This window comes from Oncorhynchus tshawytscha, unplaced genomic scaffold (assembly GCF_018296145.1).
Source record: "Oncorhynchus tshawytscha isolate Ot180627B unplaced genomic scaffold, Otsh_v2.0 Un_contig_2394_pilon_pilon, whole genome shotgun sequence".
NCBI lineage: Eukaryota > Metazoa > Chordata > Actinopteri > Salmoniformes > Salmonidae > Oncorhynchus > Oncorhynchus tshawytscha.
The window spans coordinates 41,301-60,762 of NW_024609614.1; the positions used below are offsets into that span (position 1 = coordinate 41,301).

General features: G+C 41.1%; 1 protein-coding gene across 2 annotated transcripts; it reads left to right on the top strand.

Annotated features, from left to right (window-relative positions):
• Positions 1–764: 764 nt before the first annotated feature.
• Positions 765–18,752, top strand: gspt1l (G1 to S phase transition 1, like). 2 transcript variants are annotated; one of them, XM_024433823.2, is made up of 14 exons: positions 765–1,282; positions 3,233–3,280; positions 11,005–11,253; positions 11,641–11,674; positions 11,804–11,881; positions 11,996–12,176; positions 12,404–12,558; positions 12,857–12,997; positions 14,234–14,327; positions 14,649–14,729; positions 14,996–15,169; positions 15,311–15,400; positions 15,548–15,716; positions 17,928–18,752. In XM_024433823.2, exons 1-14 carry the CDS (start codon positions 1,090–1,092, stop codon positions 17,978–17,980), a joined length of 1,740 nt encoding a protein of 579 aa, XP_024289591.1. In that variant the 5' UTR covers positions 765–1,089; the 3' UTR covers positions 17,981–18,752. The 2 variants fall into 2 exon arrangements, with proteins under 2 accessions (XP_024289591.1, XP_042172211.1); XM_042316277.1 differs by having other exon boundaries at positions 765–1,279; positions 17,928–18,477.
• The last annotated feature ends 710 nt before the right edge of the window (positions 18,753–19,462 follow it).

Here is a 19,462-nt window from a genome sequence, read left to right on the forward strand (position 1 = left end):
AAACAAAAGATCCCACAAATTATCCATACGCATAAAAAGCTTAACTCTCAAATTTTGTGCACAACATTTATTTACATCCTGTTAGTGGACATTTCTCATTTTCCAAATAATCCAGTCACTTGACAGGTGTGGCATATCAAGAAGTAGGAGTATTTCTGTCTATAATAAAGCCCTTTTGTTGGGAAAAACTCATTCTGGTTGGCTGGGCCTGGCTCCCCAGTCACGTTAAATCCATAGATTGGGGCCTTATGAATGTATTTCAATTGACTACTTTCCTTCTATGAACAGTAACTCCGTAAACACATTGAAATTTGTTGCGTTTTTTTTTTTTCAGTATGGTTCACGTTTATTTCAATGGGAATGAAAATGAACTAAACTTGCATATGTTTACCTATGTGAAAAAGACTGCAATGTCATTAGATACCCACTGTCTGTCAATAGAGAAGGCCTACACTGTGGAAAGAACTCACAGACAGGCCTATACAAAAATATCCAATGATAGTTTGTTGCAGATGCACTTCCTAGATTTTTGCGCGAGATGTCAATTTGAGGTAATGAAATTTAAGTTTAAACGGGATACGTGTGTTCTGTAAATAATTATTTTCAGTGTTCAGACTGGCCTTTGAGCGTCTCGTGCAACGTTTGCCGAATCGGAACTAAAAAATGTTGAACCTGCAAGATGGGTCAGCAACGTTGACATAAAAAGTGTGCTTTCCGTGTGTATGGAAATGTAGTTTTCTCGCTTCCTCCATTGCGTTCTACCGAATAACGGCGACACATGCAATGCACAGCATCTCCCAGTATGCAACTGGTTGTCGCTCCCATCGGTTGGGGAGAGTCAGCAGCACACGAGGACTTGCTGGGAGTGCTGAGTCGAATCTTGCTTTCGCGTATTCCTTTACCGAGAGAAACCGGCTATTTTATTGCAAGTAAATCGAAATCATATTAGACATTAGAGAGGGGAAGTTTGGTCAATTTTATAGGGTGACCTCAACAACGGGTTAATAATAGGGGTGGACACCAGCCAGTTCAGCAACTGCGTAACGCAAGTATTTATCCACAGTAGTGAACATCTAGCAAAGACCCACGATGGACCCGAGAGACGCTGCCCCTGATTCCTGGGAACAAGAGGATGATGTTGAGGCCCCGGTCGACGGGAAACTCGATTCCGAATTCGCCGCCCTCAACGTGAATGCCAAACCGTTTGTCCCCAACATAAATGCCGTCGAATTTGTCCCGTCCTTCTTTCAGAAAGGCCCCTCGGAAGATCCTGATTCCGGTGGTAAGTTCGTGGTCACTCACGTTTGCGTTTGGCTAGATGGTTAGCTAGCTTGTTAACTTGCTAACTTAGTTAGCTAGCTAACAAGCTCCACAACACACATGCGTCTACACTTTAGAGACAGTAGCTAGTTAACGTTAACGGCAAGCATTAGTTACCAAATTAACGGTATTTAGCTAGGCTAGTTAGTTAGCAACCGAACGTTAGTTTGTTAGTCAGCTAAGTTACTGTAACGTTAGCTGTATTCGGTAGTTGGATTGTTAATGTCTTGTTAGTTTGTAGCTAATATTTTCGGTAGGTTTGAGCCAACTATAGTAACGTTATGTTTCTAGCCACTACTTACTAGTTAGTTGCCGGTTAACTTGCTTTTAGCCAACTGTCGCCGACAGTGTCTATAGTTACATACGTTATCTAATATTAACTATGTGAGGTTTTGGACATTCGAGGTTTTAGTTAACTAGGTAAAGTAGCAAACGTTATCATTTTACCAAATGTTAGTTACTGGCATAACTTAGTTAACGTTAGTTAGCCTATCCTAAGTCAGTCGTGTGACAATTGTGTACCTAACGTTGGTAAGACAAACGGTCCCACATTTGTTTTTACTGTCTACGTGGGCTATGTAGTCAGAAATGTCTAGCTAAGACTTTCTTGGCCAATTGTGCTTTTTGGTCTATACCCTTCCCACAATGTAAGTTAGGATTTCAAGATATGTACCCAACTAGATACTGTAGATAACTAGTAATTATTTGAACGGGTACAACCTTGCCCCTTATAAATTGCAAGACATGACAACTTTAGGAACTGGTAACTAGTGTTGACATTATTGGTGTGACGTGGACGATCTTTCTTTACATAAGTGGAAGACAAACTTGTGAACAAAGTGTCCCATTTGAGCAGACCAAGAAAGCAGAAATAACTAGTCAGAGCCATTCATAGATGTCACTCTTTTACGTTTTGATGTAATGAAAATGAGCTGTGGCATGTTTTGGTCAGTTCTGTCTTCTGCCAAATCGAATATGGAGAGGGGAATATGTAAGGTGCTTTGTCTTGAAACATAAATTACCATCCTTTCTAGAAAAGCTCTTAGGTTGTGGTGGTTATGCATGATCTATTAGGCAATACTAACTTGTAGGTCATGAGGGGATTCAAATCTAGCTATTTTCCCAGTCTGATTTTTGACCTGCGGCTGTTTTCTTATCCTTTCACCTCAGCTTACCTGTTAACCTGCCGAACACGTCTGTACAGGCTTTCTGCTGTTGATGGACATCACCAATGTGTGTTTATACTAAAGATATTCAACTGCTCTTGAGGAAAATGGCAGCCCAGTAAAAGTATAGTAAACATCAAGCTGTTGGTGGGTTAACCTCTTCCGGTGGAGTGTTGTTGCGTATAGATGGGTTAGCTGACAATGTCACAAGTGGTTGACACTTCAATGGCGCAGAAGTCAGATCTTGTGATTCTGGATGGCCAGATGGCTACCAACAATGACAAGAAACTGCCATGTGGGGAATCGTGACTACTGTCAGACAGTTTTGGCTTGTTCTTGAGACCATGTCTTGTGTTAAGGTGTTTTAACTGATTCCATGTTAACTGAAATTTGCTAGCTAACCAGAACTGTAACAATGTATGTGAGATCACAAGTGCTGATTTTGCACACAAAAAAAAACATTGAAGAAATATAGTTTACATGTTGTCAATAATCTAAGCCAACCCATATGTTTTGCCCATAGTTGCACAGGCTTTGGTTGTTGCAAAACAACCAACCTGTCTATAGTACATATCGCAAACCAGTTTACTGGGGGAACTGGTGTTGCAGTTTGTTGGCCTCATGAGAACTGAAGAGTGCTGGTTGGTAGATTTCACACCAATCCCACCTTACATTTTATTTGATGAAAAATGTCTGATGAAAGAAGCGTTAATGTGAATACGCTCTACCTCCTTTTTTTTTTTTAGCTGACGTTGAACCAGTTGTTGCCACCATGGAGGTTGCAGAAACTGCAGGTATGTATGCGTGTGTGTTTTAAACCTGTGGTCATTTTGCTCTGTTCAGCATTATACATGAATAGCTTAGCTAGCCTCACAATCTATGGGTCTGGCCTCTAACAAAGACCTCTGTAAATCCTGTCAACCCACTGTTCAATGTCCACCAAGCAACTGTCACTGGTATGAATCACTAATTGATGCTTGTGGGCCTCGGTCTTCTCAATTAGTAGTCACAAAGTTCTGACATGTATCTAGTACAGCTTCTAGAACACATTTTTTGTGCACATTCATTGTTGGACACCGATTTGGCAGATTTTTTTTTTTCCTACACCTTTATTTAACTAGGCAAGTCAGTTAAGAACACATTCTTATTTTCAATGATGGCCTAGGAACAGTGGGTTAACTGCCTCGTTCAGGGACAGAATGACAGATTTTCACATTGTCAGCTCGGGGGATCCAATCTTGCAACCTTAGTTAACTAGTCCAACTGTATAACCACCTGCCTCTCGTTGCACTCAATGAGGAGACTGTCTGTTACGCAAATGCAGTAAGCCAAGGTAAGTTGCTAGCTAACATTAAACTTACCTTATAAAAAACAATCAATCATAATCACTAGTTAACTACACAGGGTCAATGATATTACTAGTTTATCTAGTGTGTCCTGCATTGCATATAATCTGATTGAGCATACAAGTATCTGACTGAGCGGTGGTAGGCAGCAGCAGGCTTGTAACCATTCATTCAAACAGCACTTTCGTGAGTTTTGCCAGCAGCTCTTCATTGTGCGTCAAGCATTGCGCTGTTTATGACTTCAAGCCTATCAACTCCCAAGATGAGGCTGGTGTAACCAAAGTGAAATGGCTAGCTAGTTAGCGGGGTGCGCGCTAATAGTGTTTCAAACGTCACTCGCTCTGCATGGGTAACACTGTTTCGAGGGTGGCTGTTGTGTTCCTGGTTCGAGCCCAGGTAGGAGCAAGGAGAGGGACGGAAGCTATACTGTTACACTGGTAATTCTAAAGTGCCTATAAGAACATCCAATAGTCAAAGGTTCATGAAATACAAATGGTATAGAGGGAAATAGTCCTATAATTCCTATAACTACAACCTAAAACTTATTACCTGGGAATATTGAAGACATGTTAAAAGGAACCACCTGCTTTCATAAGTTCTCATGTTCTGAGCAAGGAACTTAAACGTTAGCTTTCTTACATGGCACACATTGCACTTTTACTTTCTTCTCCAACACTTTGTTTTTGCATTATTTAAACCAAATTGAACATGTTTATTTATTTGAGGCTAAATTGATTTTATTATATGAAGTTAAAATAAGTGTTCATTCAGTATTGTTGTGATGGTCATTATTATAAATAAATAATACTAATTAATCGGTATCTGCTTTTTTGGTCCTCCAATAATCGGTATCAGCGTTGAAAAATCATAATCGGTCGACCTCTACTACAGACTCGAGTCACACATGCGCATTTGTCTTTGTAAGAAAACAGCCTAGGCCTACACAGTGTCTGAGTCATGTTTACATATTGATTTTATATGTTTTATACCTTTTCATTTAAGAAAATACAAAGTGTTGGTATTCCTGATTGTTCTCTCATCAGGTATTATGACTCATGATCATATATGGAATTGGTAACTGTTGGCATTTCATTTTCCGCTTTACCGAACCGTGACCCCAAAACTGCAACACCCACTTAACTGGGTTTGGTGAACTGTTGCAGCCCTTGGCAACAGCGATTTTAATATGCAAACGTTGGCTATTTGGAGGCAGAGTTCTTTCAGTAATTATGTCGGCATATATCGAAAGATTTCATCACAACTCTGAACGTTTTGCGCCAATGCAAAGTGCAGACTACGTCTTGCTTGTGCTACAGCAATATGTTACAACAGACAGAGCTTTCATATATATTTTTGGAATGTTCGTTTCAATCAGCTTTCTAGAACTGAGGCAGAGAGACGAGCTACATGTCAATCAAATTGGTTGAGGGTTCATTAAAGTGTGAGTAAAGCATAGTTTATTTCACTTTTGTATATTATCTACTTCACTTGCTTTGGCAATGTTAACATATGTTTCCCATGCCAATAAAGCCCCTTGAATAGAGTAAAGAGAGACTTGAATGTGCGTGTGAAATAAAATGCGCAGAACATGATTCGGCTCATTCGTTTTGAGAAGTTAGGGGCGGGGGTGGAAACTCTGTATTTGTAGCCTCTGCCTATTTCATTTTCCACTTTACCCCTAAGCATGCACTTAACCTTATGGTGAAGTATAATTAAAGTTTTACTGATGAAACATCTGCATACCAACCATTTGATCTCAAATCAAATTTTATTTGTCACATACACATGGTTAGCAGATGTTAATGCGAGTGTAGCGAAATGCTTGTGCTTCTAGTTCCGACAATGCAGTAATAATCCAACAAGTAATCTAACTAACAATTCCCCCCCAAAAAACTACTGTCTTATACACAGTGTAAGGGGATAAAGAATATGTACATAAAGATATATGAATGAGTGATGGTACAGAGCAGCTTAGGCAAGATACAGTAGATGGTATCAAGTACAGTATATACATATGAGATGAGTATGTAAACAAAGTGGCATAGTTAGTGGCTAGTGATACATGTATTACATAAGGATGCAGTAGATGATATAGAGTACAGTATATACGTATACATATGAGATGAATAATGTAGGGTATGTAAACATTATATTAGGTAGCATTGTTTAAAGTGGCTAGTGATATATTTTACATTTCCCATCAATTCCCATTATTAAAGTGGCTGGAGTTGAGTCAGTGTGTTGGCAGCAGCCACTCAATGTTAGTGGTGGTTGTTTAACAGTCTGATGGCCTTGAGATAGAAGCTGTTTTTCAGTCTCTCGGTCCCAGCTTTGATGCACCTGTACTGACCTCGCCTTCTGGATGATAGCGGGGTGAACAGGCAGTGGCTGTTGTTGTCCTTGATGATCTTTATGGCCTTCCTGTAACATCGGGTGGTGTAGGTGTCTTGGAGGGCAGGTAGTTTGCCCCCGGTGATGCGTTGTGCAGACCTCACTACCCTCTGGAGAGCCTTAGGGTTGTGGGCGGAGCAGTTGCCGTACCAGGCGGTGATACAGCCCGCCAGGATGCTCTCGATTGTGCATCTGTAGAAGTTTGTGAGTGCTTTTGGTGACAAGCCAAATTTCTTCAACCTCCTGAGGTTGAAGAGGCGCTGCTGCGCCTTCTTCACGATGCTGTCTGTGTGAGTGGACCAATTCAGTTTGTCTGTGATGTGTATGCCGAGGAACTTAAAACTTACTACCCTCTCCACTACTGTTCCATCGATGTGGATAGGGGGTGTTCCCTCTGCTGTTTCCTGAAGTCCACAATCATCTCCTTAGTTTTGTTGACGTTGAGTGTGAGGTTATTTTCCTGACACCACACTCCGGGGGCCCTCACCTCCTCCCTGTAGGCCGTCTCGTCGTTGTTGGTAATCAAGCCTACCACTGTTGTGTCGTCCGCAAACTTGATGATTGAGTTGGAGGCGTGCGTGGCCACGCAGTCGTGGGTGAACAGGGAGTACAGGAGAGGGCTCAGAACGCACCCTTGTGGGGCCCCAGTGTTGAGGATCAGCGGGGAGGAGATGTTGTTGCCTACCCTCACCACCTGGGGGCGGCCCGTCAGGAAGTCCAGTACCCAGTTGCACAGGGCGGGGTCGAGACCCAGGGTCTCGAGCTTGATGACGAGCTTGGAGGGCACTATGGTGTTAAATGCCGAGCTGTAGTCGATGAACAGCATTCTCACATAGGTATTCCTCTTGTCCAGATGGGTTAGGGCAGTGTGGTTGAGATTGCATCGTCTGTGGACCTATTTGGGCGGTAAGCAAATTGGAGTGGGTCTAGGGTGTCAGGTAGGGTGGATTTCACAGGGATTTTCATTTAGATCTTGAGTTCTACAGTTTGGAAGTAGCCTACAGTTGTCTAAAAGGATGAACAGTAACCAGGTTTCCATCCATTATTTTATTTATTAATGTGAGTAAATACGTCGGTTAAATGTAGTGACAGGCCTGATGGGAGTAAAAAATGTAGGGAACTTTCAAAATATTGACAGATTAACTACGCTAGACAATGTGGGATCTTTTTGTTGGTTTAACTGAATTATATGAAATGTCGTGTGCGCAAATATTGATATAATAACCATCGTAAAGTTGGAGTTAGTCGATGACATGTTTGGTCCTCCCACTACGACTCGTTGGGAAAGCATGCGGTTTAGGCCTATTAGACTACAGATGAAATAAGTTCTGAACTTCACAGGGTGGTGAAAGTAGAAGTGATGAGCTTGATGCTCCTTTCCTATAAATAATAAATATTCTGGTGACATGATGATCAACGCTTGGTTGCCGTTTTAACAAAATTTAAAATGATCTTGCTTTTTTGTCTAAATAATAATATCAGGTAGGCTATATGTGCTCTTTAGCCAAAAGCATGCAGATAGCGCTGTTGGCTAGGGCACGCGTGCCAATTCCATAACGCATGTTTTTTTGTGTGAGAAACCCATCAGTTGAAAATGTGAAGGAAGCCCATTTAACTTGTACCACAAAGGGTATTTTTATGTGCAGGGTCATCACGCACAGCCTTATAGCTGCAAGGGGTACATTTGATGGAAACTCATCTCTGGTGGGGAAATGTGCATGTTGGGTTTTATACAGATTTGAGAATGTTAACGTGAACCTGTGGCCACTTGGATGGTAACCGAGCCAGTGAGAGAAGTTTGGAGCAGATGGTGTTAAGAAGCTGTAGCATAGCCTACCTGTGTGTTTAGTTTAAATCAAAGCACTTATTTTGAGTTTTGGACAAGAGTAACATTATACTAGTTATTATATTATGTAGAAGACTATCATTATGTGATCTAGCAGACATTGAAATCGCTTTGATCTAACTTTATTGAATGAGCACCATTCGTCTGAGTAGAGCAGAGACCTTTCGCTGTTGGGAAGAGGGGTCCAGAATGATCCCCAGCCACTCCGTTCAATTAGTCTGACTTTTCCTGTGACTGGCAAAATGACTTCAGCCTTCCTTACTGTTGAGGTCTTACATCGTTTACATTAGGCTAAAAGTTGTTAATGTGCAGGATGGAAGAAAGGCTTGCCAAACATGTCCAGGGCCAGGCTGCCTTGGAGCACTCACTGACCTCTAACCCATATTCTACTGCAAGTGTTTCCTGGTCCTGGGGACCCAAAGGGGTAGACATTTTAGTTTCTCCCCTAGCATTACACACCTGATTCCACTAATCAACTAAATTAACCTTTGGTTAAGTGGAATCAGGTGTTTGGTACTAAGTTAACTAAATGTGCAACCCTTTGGGTCCTCGGGACCAGGATTAAACACTACGGATTTCACTGTCTCATAGTTGGAATGATGAACCATGCTCTCAAAGTGTCAGCATGGTCTGTCATCACTACTACGGTCTTTAAAGCCTGTAGGGTGCTGAATGATTACACTATTTCAGATGTTAAATGGCTTTTTCTAGAAATCAAAGAAGGAAAATTGAATCAATGTTATTGGAATGAACTCTGACCTTAAGCTCTAATGTTCTGTAGATTTGGCATTCTGTAGTTTTAGCTGTAAAATCTGGTCAAAACTGATGCTAGAAGTTTAGCTGTAGTAACCATTAACAAGCTTCATAGAACAATACCCTCATGGCTAATTAATATGCTCTAACTGTACTAGAGGTCGACCGATTTATGAATTTTCAACGCCGATACCGATTATTGGAGGACAAAAAAAGCCGATACAGATTAATGGGAAGATTTTTGCAGTGTGTGTGTGTGTATACACTTTTGTAATGACAATTGCAACAATACTGAATGAACACTTTTTTATTTTAACTTAATATAATACATATGGGCTTTTGGATGGGTGTTCTTAAGGTGATTCCACAGGTTGGTGGTATTTTTTTGGTCAGGCCGTTGCTGACCCCATGCTTACATCTTTATCACAAATAAGACACCTTGCTTTCCCTGGTACCAATTCCATGTAATAGTCCCACACTGGTGCTCTGCTTTTCTCTGCCATCTGTAAAACACACACACACAGCTCTGAAGTGACAATGACACTGAAGAGTCTGCTTAGAAGACAAATACTCTCAACTGTTTGAATACAAATAGAGTTTAAGTTACCTGTGATGAATGTTGAAAACAAAAACTGTAATTTCTATATGCAGGAAATCCTATTTTTAATAATGGACATGGTAAGAATTGACGACCAAAGTGCGACTCATAATACCCATGACAACTTCTAGCAAAATCTGAAAAGCGGTTCCTTCATTTATTCCATAGGATATTTTTGGATTCACTTAAAATAAGGTCTGTGTTTCGTGTAGGTTTACACCACCTTGCCAATTTTATAACTGTAGATATCCATAGGACAAGGTAACTCTGATCAATATTGGCTAAATATAAGTGAAGATATTTTTTGTAGAGTGGATTTATGAAAATATTTTGACAAACGTTACCTTATCCTAGTGAGATTTACACGGGTGTCAAAACGCCAAGGCGGTTTAAGCCTAGACGAAACACAAACATTATTTGAAGTAGGTCAAGGCATTCTCTATGGAAGGCATGAACGGTAAAATAACGAAGGAACCCCTTTCAAGTTCAGCCGCAAGTTATTACAGGAATTATAACGTGTCGACTATTTCTCTCTAAACCATGTACCTAAACCATATAACTTTGACTATTACGAGCCTACCACCCCTCAGTCAGACTGCTCTATCAAATCATAGACTTAACTATAATAAACACACAGAAATACGAGCCTTAGGTCAAATCCGGAAACTATCACCTCGAAAACAAAACGTTTATTCTGTTCCGTATTTTATCTAACGGGTGGCATCCATCAGTCTAAATATTCCTGTTACATTGCACAACCTTCAATGTTATGTCATAATTACGTAAAATTCTGTCAAATTAGTTCGCAAAGTGCCAGGTGGCCCAAACTGTTGCATATACCCTGACACAATTTCACCTGGATAATATTGCCTGCTTACCTGGATTTCTTTTAGCTAAATATACAGGTTTAAAAAATATATACTTGTGTATTGATTTTAAGAAAGGCATTGATGTTTATGGTTTAGTACACACTGGAGCAACGACAGCCATTGATAAGTTTAATGCTAGCTAGGAACTTACCTTGGCTTACTGCATTCGCATAACAGGCAGGTTTCTCGTGAGGCAGGTGGTTAGTGTTGGACTAGTTAACTGTAAGGTTGCAAGAATGGATCCCCGAGCTGACAAGTTAAAAATCTGTCGTTCTGCCTCGTTCCTAGGCCGTCATTGAAAATAAGAATGTGTTCTTAACTGACTTGCCTTGTTAAATAAAGATTAAATATAGCTGTAAAAAAAAAAATTAAAATGGCGCCCAAAAATACTGATTTCTGATTATGAAAACTTGAAATCGGCCCTAATTAATCGGTCGACCTCTAAACTGTACTGTATGAGTACTCTACATCATTGCCAGCCTGTAGTGTAGCCCTAGTTAGGTTTCCCCTTTGAATATGAAAGGTTATGGCAAACTAATCACATGTATTTTATCTAAACTAAAACATTTGAGTAGAAACTTAATTTACCAAATTCTTAGCTACGGTGGTAGCTGTTTTCACATCAGACCTGAGACCAGAGGAATCTATTTTCAAACTCATATCATGATTATTTATTCCACACGACTAATGCTCTGTTCGGTTTGTCCCTGGTCAGCCCCGGTGGAGAATGGTGACTCTGAAATGACCACAGAGGAGACATGGGACCTGAAAGGGGTGGAGCCCAATGAGGAAGAACCAGGAGGAGGGCCTGGTGGCGACAGGGGACCAATAGTTGTTGAGGAGATTCTGGAGGAGGAAGTCCTAGAGGAGGAGGAAGACGTGCCAATCATACCTAAAGTGGTCGCCCTCCCACCAGACGCGCCCAAGAAGGAACATGTGAACGTGGTGTTCATCGGTCATGTTGGTGAGTGGGGGCACATCTGCTTCTTTCTTCCTCTTTTTCATGGCTATTGCAGTGGTTTCACATACTATCACTTAGGTGTGTGGGTCATCTCGGTGTTGCTCTGTTATTTCTTGGGGTTTCATTTGATCCAATAAAACATGTTTATTGGCAGCCCTATATAACATCCATGGTGTATAGTTGTCACTGTCACACCTGGATTGCTGATTGGGGGTTCTGTCAAAGAAACAAATCTAGGGGAAACGATGCTATTGCCTTAATAGGAAACAGTGGAAACCAGGCAATGTTTTGTATTTATTTTTCATTTAATCAGCCCTGTTACAAGGCTAGACAGCACAGGCCATTTGTATCTGCTCTCACCACTCCCTGTTGTCCCTCATCTCTCCCTAGATGCTGGCAAGTCTACCATCGGAGGACAAATCATGTGAGTATCTCTTTCTGTTGTGGTTATGATTCATTCAGTCCAATGGGGCTTTTAACACCTGTTGCATTTCTCACCACACTTCCACTCTTTGCTCCTTCCCCCTCTGGTTATCCCCTTCCTCACTGGTAGGTATTTAACAGGCATGGTAGAGAAGAGAACTCTGGAGAAGTATGAAAGAGAAGCCAAGGAGAAGAACAGGGAAACCTGGTGAGTTACACTCTGTTATTTACCAGGGTCTACTGCAAAAAGTATATGAAATGGCATGACTAAAGCCTGTCAGTATAACAAGGGTTTAACCCCCTCCCTTTCTCTGTCTGCCAGGTACCTCTCCTGGGCTCTGGACACTAACCAGGAGGAGCGAGACAAGGGGAAGACTGTGGAGGTGGGCAGAGCGTACTTTGAAACTGAGAAAAAGCACTTTACCATCCTGGATGCGCCAGGCCACAAAAGCTTTGTGCCCAATATGATTGGAGGAGCGTCGCAAGCTGACCTGGCTGTGCTGGTGAGTCCATGGTGTCGTGCTGCTGTTTTTCAAGGGGGGGTGCCTGAAATAACTTGTGGCTGCAAATACCAAAATATCCAGCTGAGAGACAAAGATGTCTTGAAATGGTAAATATACAAATAATGATTTGAAATTAAGGAATTGATTGTAAAATACATTGTTTTGAAATCTACACAGCAATGTCATGGTTCCTTGAAAGATTTTCAATGTGTATTTCTCCTGCCTAGGTGATCTCAGCCAGGAAGGGAGAGTTTGAGACGGGCTTTGAGAAGGGTGGACAGACACGGGAGCACGCCATGTTGGCCAAAACGGCGGGGGTGAAGCATCTGATCATCCTCGTCAACAAAATGGATGACCCCACAGTGAACTGGAGCCTAGAGAGGTGCGCATTTACCACTTAGAGCACAGAAATCACACCAGGCTACGGGAAACTGGTAGTCACGAGTGTGTCCTCCAGTTTACATCAACAAGAAAACACCCATTACAGACAAGATGATCTGGCGATGGTCAAAGCCTAGGGTGGAATCCTTTGTTGATGTAGGGTCTTTGTAGAACCTTAACGGAAATCATGAATACATTGACATCATTACAAGATTTGCTCAAGAGTTTAACATTTATTCTCATGTATCTGAAATCCAGCTCAAGCCACAATTTATTTTTTGTTTAACCTGAAACCTCAGGTACGAAGAATGCAAGGAAAAACTAGTGCCATTTTTGAAGAAGGTTGGCTTCAACCCGAAGAAAGACATTCACTTCATGCCCTGCTCTGGCCTCACAGGAGCCAACCTCAAGGAGCCTGTTGAGTCGTGCACTTGGTATACGTGAGTATCACCAGCTTTTACACTGCTGTTCCTGGACTGTGTTCATTAGGTACGAAACGGAAGAAAACAGTCCAAAATGGAGAGGTACTATCTGTTCTTATCCAGTAAGAAACGCTCCTTTACTTTACAGAAAAAGCAAACCATGCAATAATCTGAGTACAGCGTTCAGACAACAAAGCAGCCAAAAAGATATCCGTCATATTGAGAAGTCAACATTAGTCAGAAATAGCATTATAAATATTCACTTACCTTTGATCTTCATCAGAATGCACTCCCAGAAATCCCAGTTCCACAAATGTTTGATTTGTTTGATAAAGTTCATAATTTATGTCCAAATAGCTTCTTTTGTTAGCGCGTTTGGTAAACAAATCCAAGCGCGTGCAGGTCCAGCTGAACGTCGGATGAAAAGTAAAAAAATATTATATTACAGGATGAAGGAACATGTCAAACTAAGTATAGAATCAATCTTTAGGATGTTTTTATCATAAATCTTCAATAATCTTCCAACTGGAGAATTCCTATGTCTGCAAAAAAGCAATGGAACGAGAGCTAACTCTCTCGTGACGGTCAGTCACGAGCCTGTGGCACTCTGCCAGACACCTGGCGCATTCCCCTCTCATTTGGCCCCACTTCACAGTAGAAGCCTCAAACAAAGTTCTAAAGACTGTTGACTTCTAGTGGAAGACTTAGGAAGTGCATCATAACCAATATCCCACTGTATCTACAATAGGGGCTGAGTTAAACTACAAGCCTCAGATTTCCCACTTCCTGGTTGGATTTTTCTCACGGTTTTGCCTGCCATATGAGTTCTGTTATTCTCGCAGACATCATTCAAACAGTTTTAGAAACTTCAGTGTGTTTTCTATCCAATAATACTAATAATATCCATATATTAGCATCTGGGACAGAGTAGCAGGCAGTTTACTCCGGGCACCTTATTCATCCAAGCTCCTCAATACTGCCCCCCTGTCACCAAAAGTTAACGAAGAATATTCAATCCATTCACACTGGAACGTTATAGTACCTTTCGTGTGGCTTCGTTAACTTTTGGTGACAGGGGGGGCAGTATTGAGGAGCTTGGATGAATAAGGTGCCCAGAGTTCCTCAATACTGCCCCCCCTGTCACCAAAAGTTAACGAAGCCACACGAAAGGTACTATAACGTTCCAGTGTGAATGGATTGAATAGTCTTCTGACGCTACTGTCCTGACCTGTTTATCTCCTCTCTGTCTTCCAGAGGGTTACCATTCATTCCACATCTGGACAGTTTGCCAAACTTAAACAGAGCGAGCGACGGACCAGTCAGATTACCCATCGTAGACAAATACAAGGTGAAGACGACCACATGAAACCTTAATATTTTATTCTATTGCCATTAATATGGCAACCAACCCATTATATTTAAGTGTTTATTTAGATACGGTTGTCCTTTACATGACAGTATTTTGATGGTCAACAACTGTAGTGAGCCATGTCATTCGTACTGCCCACATCAGCAGCTACACTGTACATCCTGTACATCCTATTTCCTGGTAATAAAAAGCCTATTAAACCACACTAGTTTTTAAGCCTCTCACACAACTGTAGAAGACCTTTTTCTGACTTGTGTTACTTAATCTGGCTTCTTTCTACTGTTGTTCCCCACCCTATAGGACATGGGTACTGTCATCCTGGGGAAACTGGAGTCAGGGTCCATCAGTAAAGCACAGCAGCTTGTCATGATGCCAAACAGGGTAAGACATTCTCCAGCAGTCTGCCATGGAACATCCAACGCCCATCAGAGCATTAGAGCTATAGCTAATCCTAGGTAATGGGGTGGCAAGTATCTTAAGCCAGAGTTGTTTAGTCATAGGTATTTTTTTCTCGTATTTACCATTTGTCTGTGCCACACGGTATCGCCCTCTGTTGTTTTTTTACCACAAAGGTGTTCGCTCCAACTCTTATTATGAACGTGTGTTAATGGCTACGTGTCCCTTCCTCCTTCCATCCCTCCCTGTAGCACACAGTGGAGGTGTTGAGCCTGCTGAGTGATGACGTGGAGACAGACGATGCTTCTCCTGGAGAGAACCTGAAGCTGAGACTGAAGGGCATCGAGGAGGAGGAGATCCTGCCAGGCTTCATCCTCTGTAACGCTGAGAACCTCTGCCACTCTGGACGCACCTTTGACGCCCAGGTACGCCAGTCACCACGCCACCACAGACACTAAGGCAGTTGGAGTTGGACCGTAGTCCTGTCTGAATGTCGCCCTAATGGCAAACATATTGGATTTATTGGTGTTTGTTTTTACTCAGTATCGTGTTGTGTGTTCTCACAGATTGTCATCATTGAACACAAGTCCATTATCTGCCCTGGTTACAATGCTGTCCTCCACATCCACACCTGCATCGAAGAAGTGCAAATTACGGTAATGATACTGTCATAATGTCATAACCTTCAAAAGGAACCATCTTAATTTTGAATCTGCAATGTATTCCCTTTGAACTGCACCTGACAAATAGTGTTTTAAAGACCTGCCAGTATAGTTATTGTGATGGTTCTGCTCCACATCTAGGCCTTAATCTGTCTGGTAGACAAGAAGTCGGGAGAGAAAAGTAAGACGCGACCGCGCTTTGTGAAACAGGACCAGGTGTGCATTGCCCGTCTGCGCACTGCCGGAACCATCTGCCTTGAAACCTTCAAAGACTTCCCCCAGATGGGACGGTTCACCCTACGGGATGAAGGTACGGGCCTCTGCTATCACTGGGGCTGTTAGTCGGCGGCAGGTAGCCTAGCGTTGAGCCCGTAAAGGAAAGGTCTCTCGGTCGAATCCCCAAGTTGACTACTTGAAAAATGGCAATTTGCCCTTGAGCAAGGCACTTAACCCTGATTACTTATGTAATTTGCTCTGGATAAGAGCATCTGTTGAATGATGAAAGTATTTATGTAAAATGTTAGTAGTCCCTAAATGGCCATGCTGGAAGGAGCAATGGTTTAAATGTAGTCCAAACTAAAACAAAGGTTAAAGTAGGGCTGGGTGATATACCGGTGTTGATGCAAGGACCGACCGGTTTGGGTTTTTTTTCTTCTATACCGGTATTTGAATGTTTGGTTTGTTAAATGTGATACGCCATGTGTAATGTAATTTTTATAGGTTACTTCACTACTTGTCATCTCTCCGCTCTTTCTCTCCTTGCCACTTTCCACACAGACCTAGCCACGCCCCCTGTCACTCAAGGAGCACATTTGATGTTCCTCAACCACTAGACACTTGCGTTGAGTCTGCATGGTTAATGCAGCACATGCAACAATGTTGATGACAACGATGCTGTTTTCACTTTGATTCTTAATATAAATCCACTAGCGTTCTATAATGACACTATTAGTTTGTTTCTTACATCAGCAAACAGCTAGTTTGTCTTTTCGTAGTAAGTTGACCCTAAATCTTGAGACACTAATTGTTAGCAACTAATGCTAATAGCTAGCTAATAAATGTACTGAGTAAGACTAAACGTAGCTAGCTAATACAGCCTGATAATACCAGCGCTGGTGTAGACCTAAATCAGCATTTTTGTGCAACAGTATCTTCTAAATCAAAGAGGAATATGCAAAGCAAGAATATGTTAGCTACATGAAGTAGTTAAGAGAGAACATGCAATGTAGCCAAACCTTATAGGGTTCCCTAGGAAACACGTATCAACACTTTAGTTCCTACACTGTCACAATAACTCCTCCCTGGCATTTTAATTTGTTGTCATCTCAAACACTGTATTCAAAGTGCCCACTATTATATTCTAACTATAGAATTAGAATAGTCATTATATTTCCATGATTCAAACAGTTTTACTCTAATTTGCAGGTCAAGTTGCAATTGCAACATTTGGTTAAAAATAAGTCCTTGATTAATTTCCCATATCGTGCAGCCCTGCATGGAAGTATGGAAATTCTCAATTGAGCAGTGGTGTAAAAATACTTTCAAGTACTACTTAATCTGTTTTTTTTGGTAATCTGTACTTTACTATTTTTTCATTTGACAACTTTTACTTCACTACATTCCTAAAGAAAATAATGTACTTTTTACTCCATACATTTTCCCTGACACCTAAGAGTACTTGTTACATTTTGAATGCTTAGCAGGAGAGGACAATGGTCCAATTCACACACTTGTCAAGAGAACATCCCTGGTCATGTACTGCCTCTGATCTGGAGGACTCACTAAACACAAATGCTTTGTTTGTAAATTATTGTTGAGTGTTGGCGTGTGCCCCTGGCTATCTGTAAGCAAGAAAATGGTGCTGTCTGGTTTGCTTTTAAAATTATTTTTACTTTTGATACTTAAGTACATTTAAAACCAAATACTCTTACTGAAGTAGTATTTTACTGGGTCATTTTCACTTTAACTGGGGTCATTTTCTAGTAACGTATCTTTACTTTTACTCAAGTATGACAATTGGGTACTTTTCCCCACCATTGCAATTGAGTGCAGGAGATGCAGAAATGATAAGTGCTGACATTTGTTTTGGTTGAATTGTTTTATACTGTTCAATCAGAATGGGGAAAGACTCATTGAAATCACTTAGAATGTATATGTTGCCACCCTAGGATCACTCACTACTCATAGGGCAAATGTACAACTATTTATTATTCAAAACTAAACAGTCATACTGTTATTTATTTACATACAGTGATAGAATATTTTGGTCATATTGGCCAGCTCTAGATTAATGTCTGTTTGCTGTTGAGTTGCATTTGTGGTGAAAAGTACTGTTGGTTGGGGAGTGGAGTAGAGGGGATGGGTCATTCATTGGGATCCTAAAGAGGGAGAAAGTGTAGGAGGGAGTCGGAGAGTGGAGGGTCTCCACTTATGACGTTTTGATTTGAATTTAAAACTAGCCCATTTGGACATGAGTAGACAGGGGCTTTGCTGTTAACCTACATCTGTGTCCTCTCCCCAGGTAAGACCATTGCCATTGGTAAGGTGTTGAAGCTCGTTGCTGAGAGGGACTGAAGCGGTTGCATGGGAGTCCCCGGTCATAGTCCGGCACCATGGTGGGGTGGGGATGAAGAAGAGTGGGGTCAGGGGTCATCGATGGGAACACAGGCGGCGGTGACTGCAACTCTGCTCGCGGCCCTACTCTCTTCTCTCCCCCTTGACCTATCGATGATCAGCTTAAAAACTTCTCTGAAAAAGAAACCTGTTTTTAAGCAAATGAAAAACGAGATCAAGTACACACGAGTCAGCTTTCTCATATTGAGAGCTCAGCTATGCCATTTTTGGGTTAGGCCCTGCCCCCAAACCCATTCCCTCACACCCCTACTCTGGTCTACTCATGACCATAAAACACAATTGTTTTCTCTTACAGTTTTTTTTTATTTTTCTTCCATTGAACATTTTAAAATGGCAGCAGTTATATCTGTAACCAGACAAGGACCAGGATTTGCTTGTAATACAGAAAAATATATTATTTACAAAAAAAGATGTTTGAGAATTTAACAAGTTGAAACCAAAATGTTATTATCTTGGTTGTATAAAGGGTTGAAAATATCCACTAACTTCCCAAAATTCAGGGGGGAACTAGGCAGGAAATCTGGAATCCTCCAGCCAGGATTTCTGGGAATTTTGTGAAAATTAATGAATTTTTGCAACCCTAGTTGTACATGTCTCCCATTGCTTTTACCCACTTTTGGTTTCTCTTATATGGCGTTCTGGCAGTGTGCTTGAGCGCCTTCACATGTTATTAAAGCAAACTACTATGACAATAAAATAAAAAATTGGAGAAGTGCTAGTTCTTTATTTGTGCTGTTTCACAGAAGTGTTTAACCATAGAGGAAATATATAATAAAGTTGACATTAAATTTATAATTTAATCTTTATCATGCATACCAAAAAAATCATTTACCCTGTGAGAAAAATGGAATTTAGTAGAGCTCTTTCATGGCACAAGTGTGTTCAAGCAGTCCTTTTCAAAGCCTAAAATACTTCATTTCAACCCATACAGAATGTGCCCTACAGCTGGATATTTGCCTGTGTGTAATGTTGACCACTTGTGTACCTTTTGTACTCTACTAAATTACATGACAAGTAGGTGGCTCCTCTTCTGTCTTTAGAGTTTTACTCTAATGGATATTGTTTTAATCACAGATCAATTTAATAAATCAAACATGACTTGTATTTACGCTAACCTAATTATCCATACACAACTGACATCTGGACCCAATTAGAATGTCTACTCTCCCACACCATAAATGACCCATTCTTCATAAGCATCATGCCCTTTTCAAACTTAAATTCTATCAATTTGTAACATTCAAATGTACAATATTCAATTGATTTTATTTGTAGAATTTGGCCATCAGGCCCCATCAAAAAAAGTCATGATGGCATGCCCCTGCCATAGCCCTTCTGACATCTTAGAAAGAATAATGTACTGTTCCATTTTCCCATAATACATAGCCTAAAATGCCATGTGGGGAGAATATACCGTATGTC

What these genes read in the sequence shown, in the direction of transcription:
- gspt1l (XM_024433823.2), top strand. Translation starts at nt 1,090, where the DNA reads ATGGACCCGAGAGACGCTGCCCCTGATTCCTGGGAACAAGAGGATGAT. An exon ending in GTGAACTGGAGCCTAGAGAG is followed by an intron (nt 12,559 to 12,856) that starts GTGCGCATTTAC and finishes CTGAAACCTCAG; the next exon opens with GTACGAAGAATGCAAGGAAA. An exon ending in CCATCGTAGACAAATACAAG is followed by an intron (nt 14,328 to 14,648) that starts GTGAAGACGACC and finishes CCCACCCTATAG; the next exon opens with GACATGGGTACTGTCATCCT.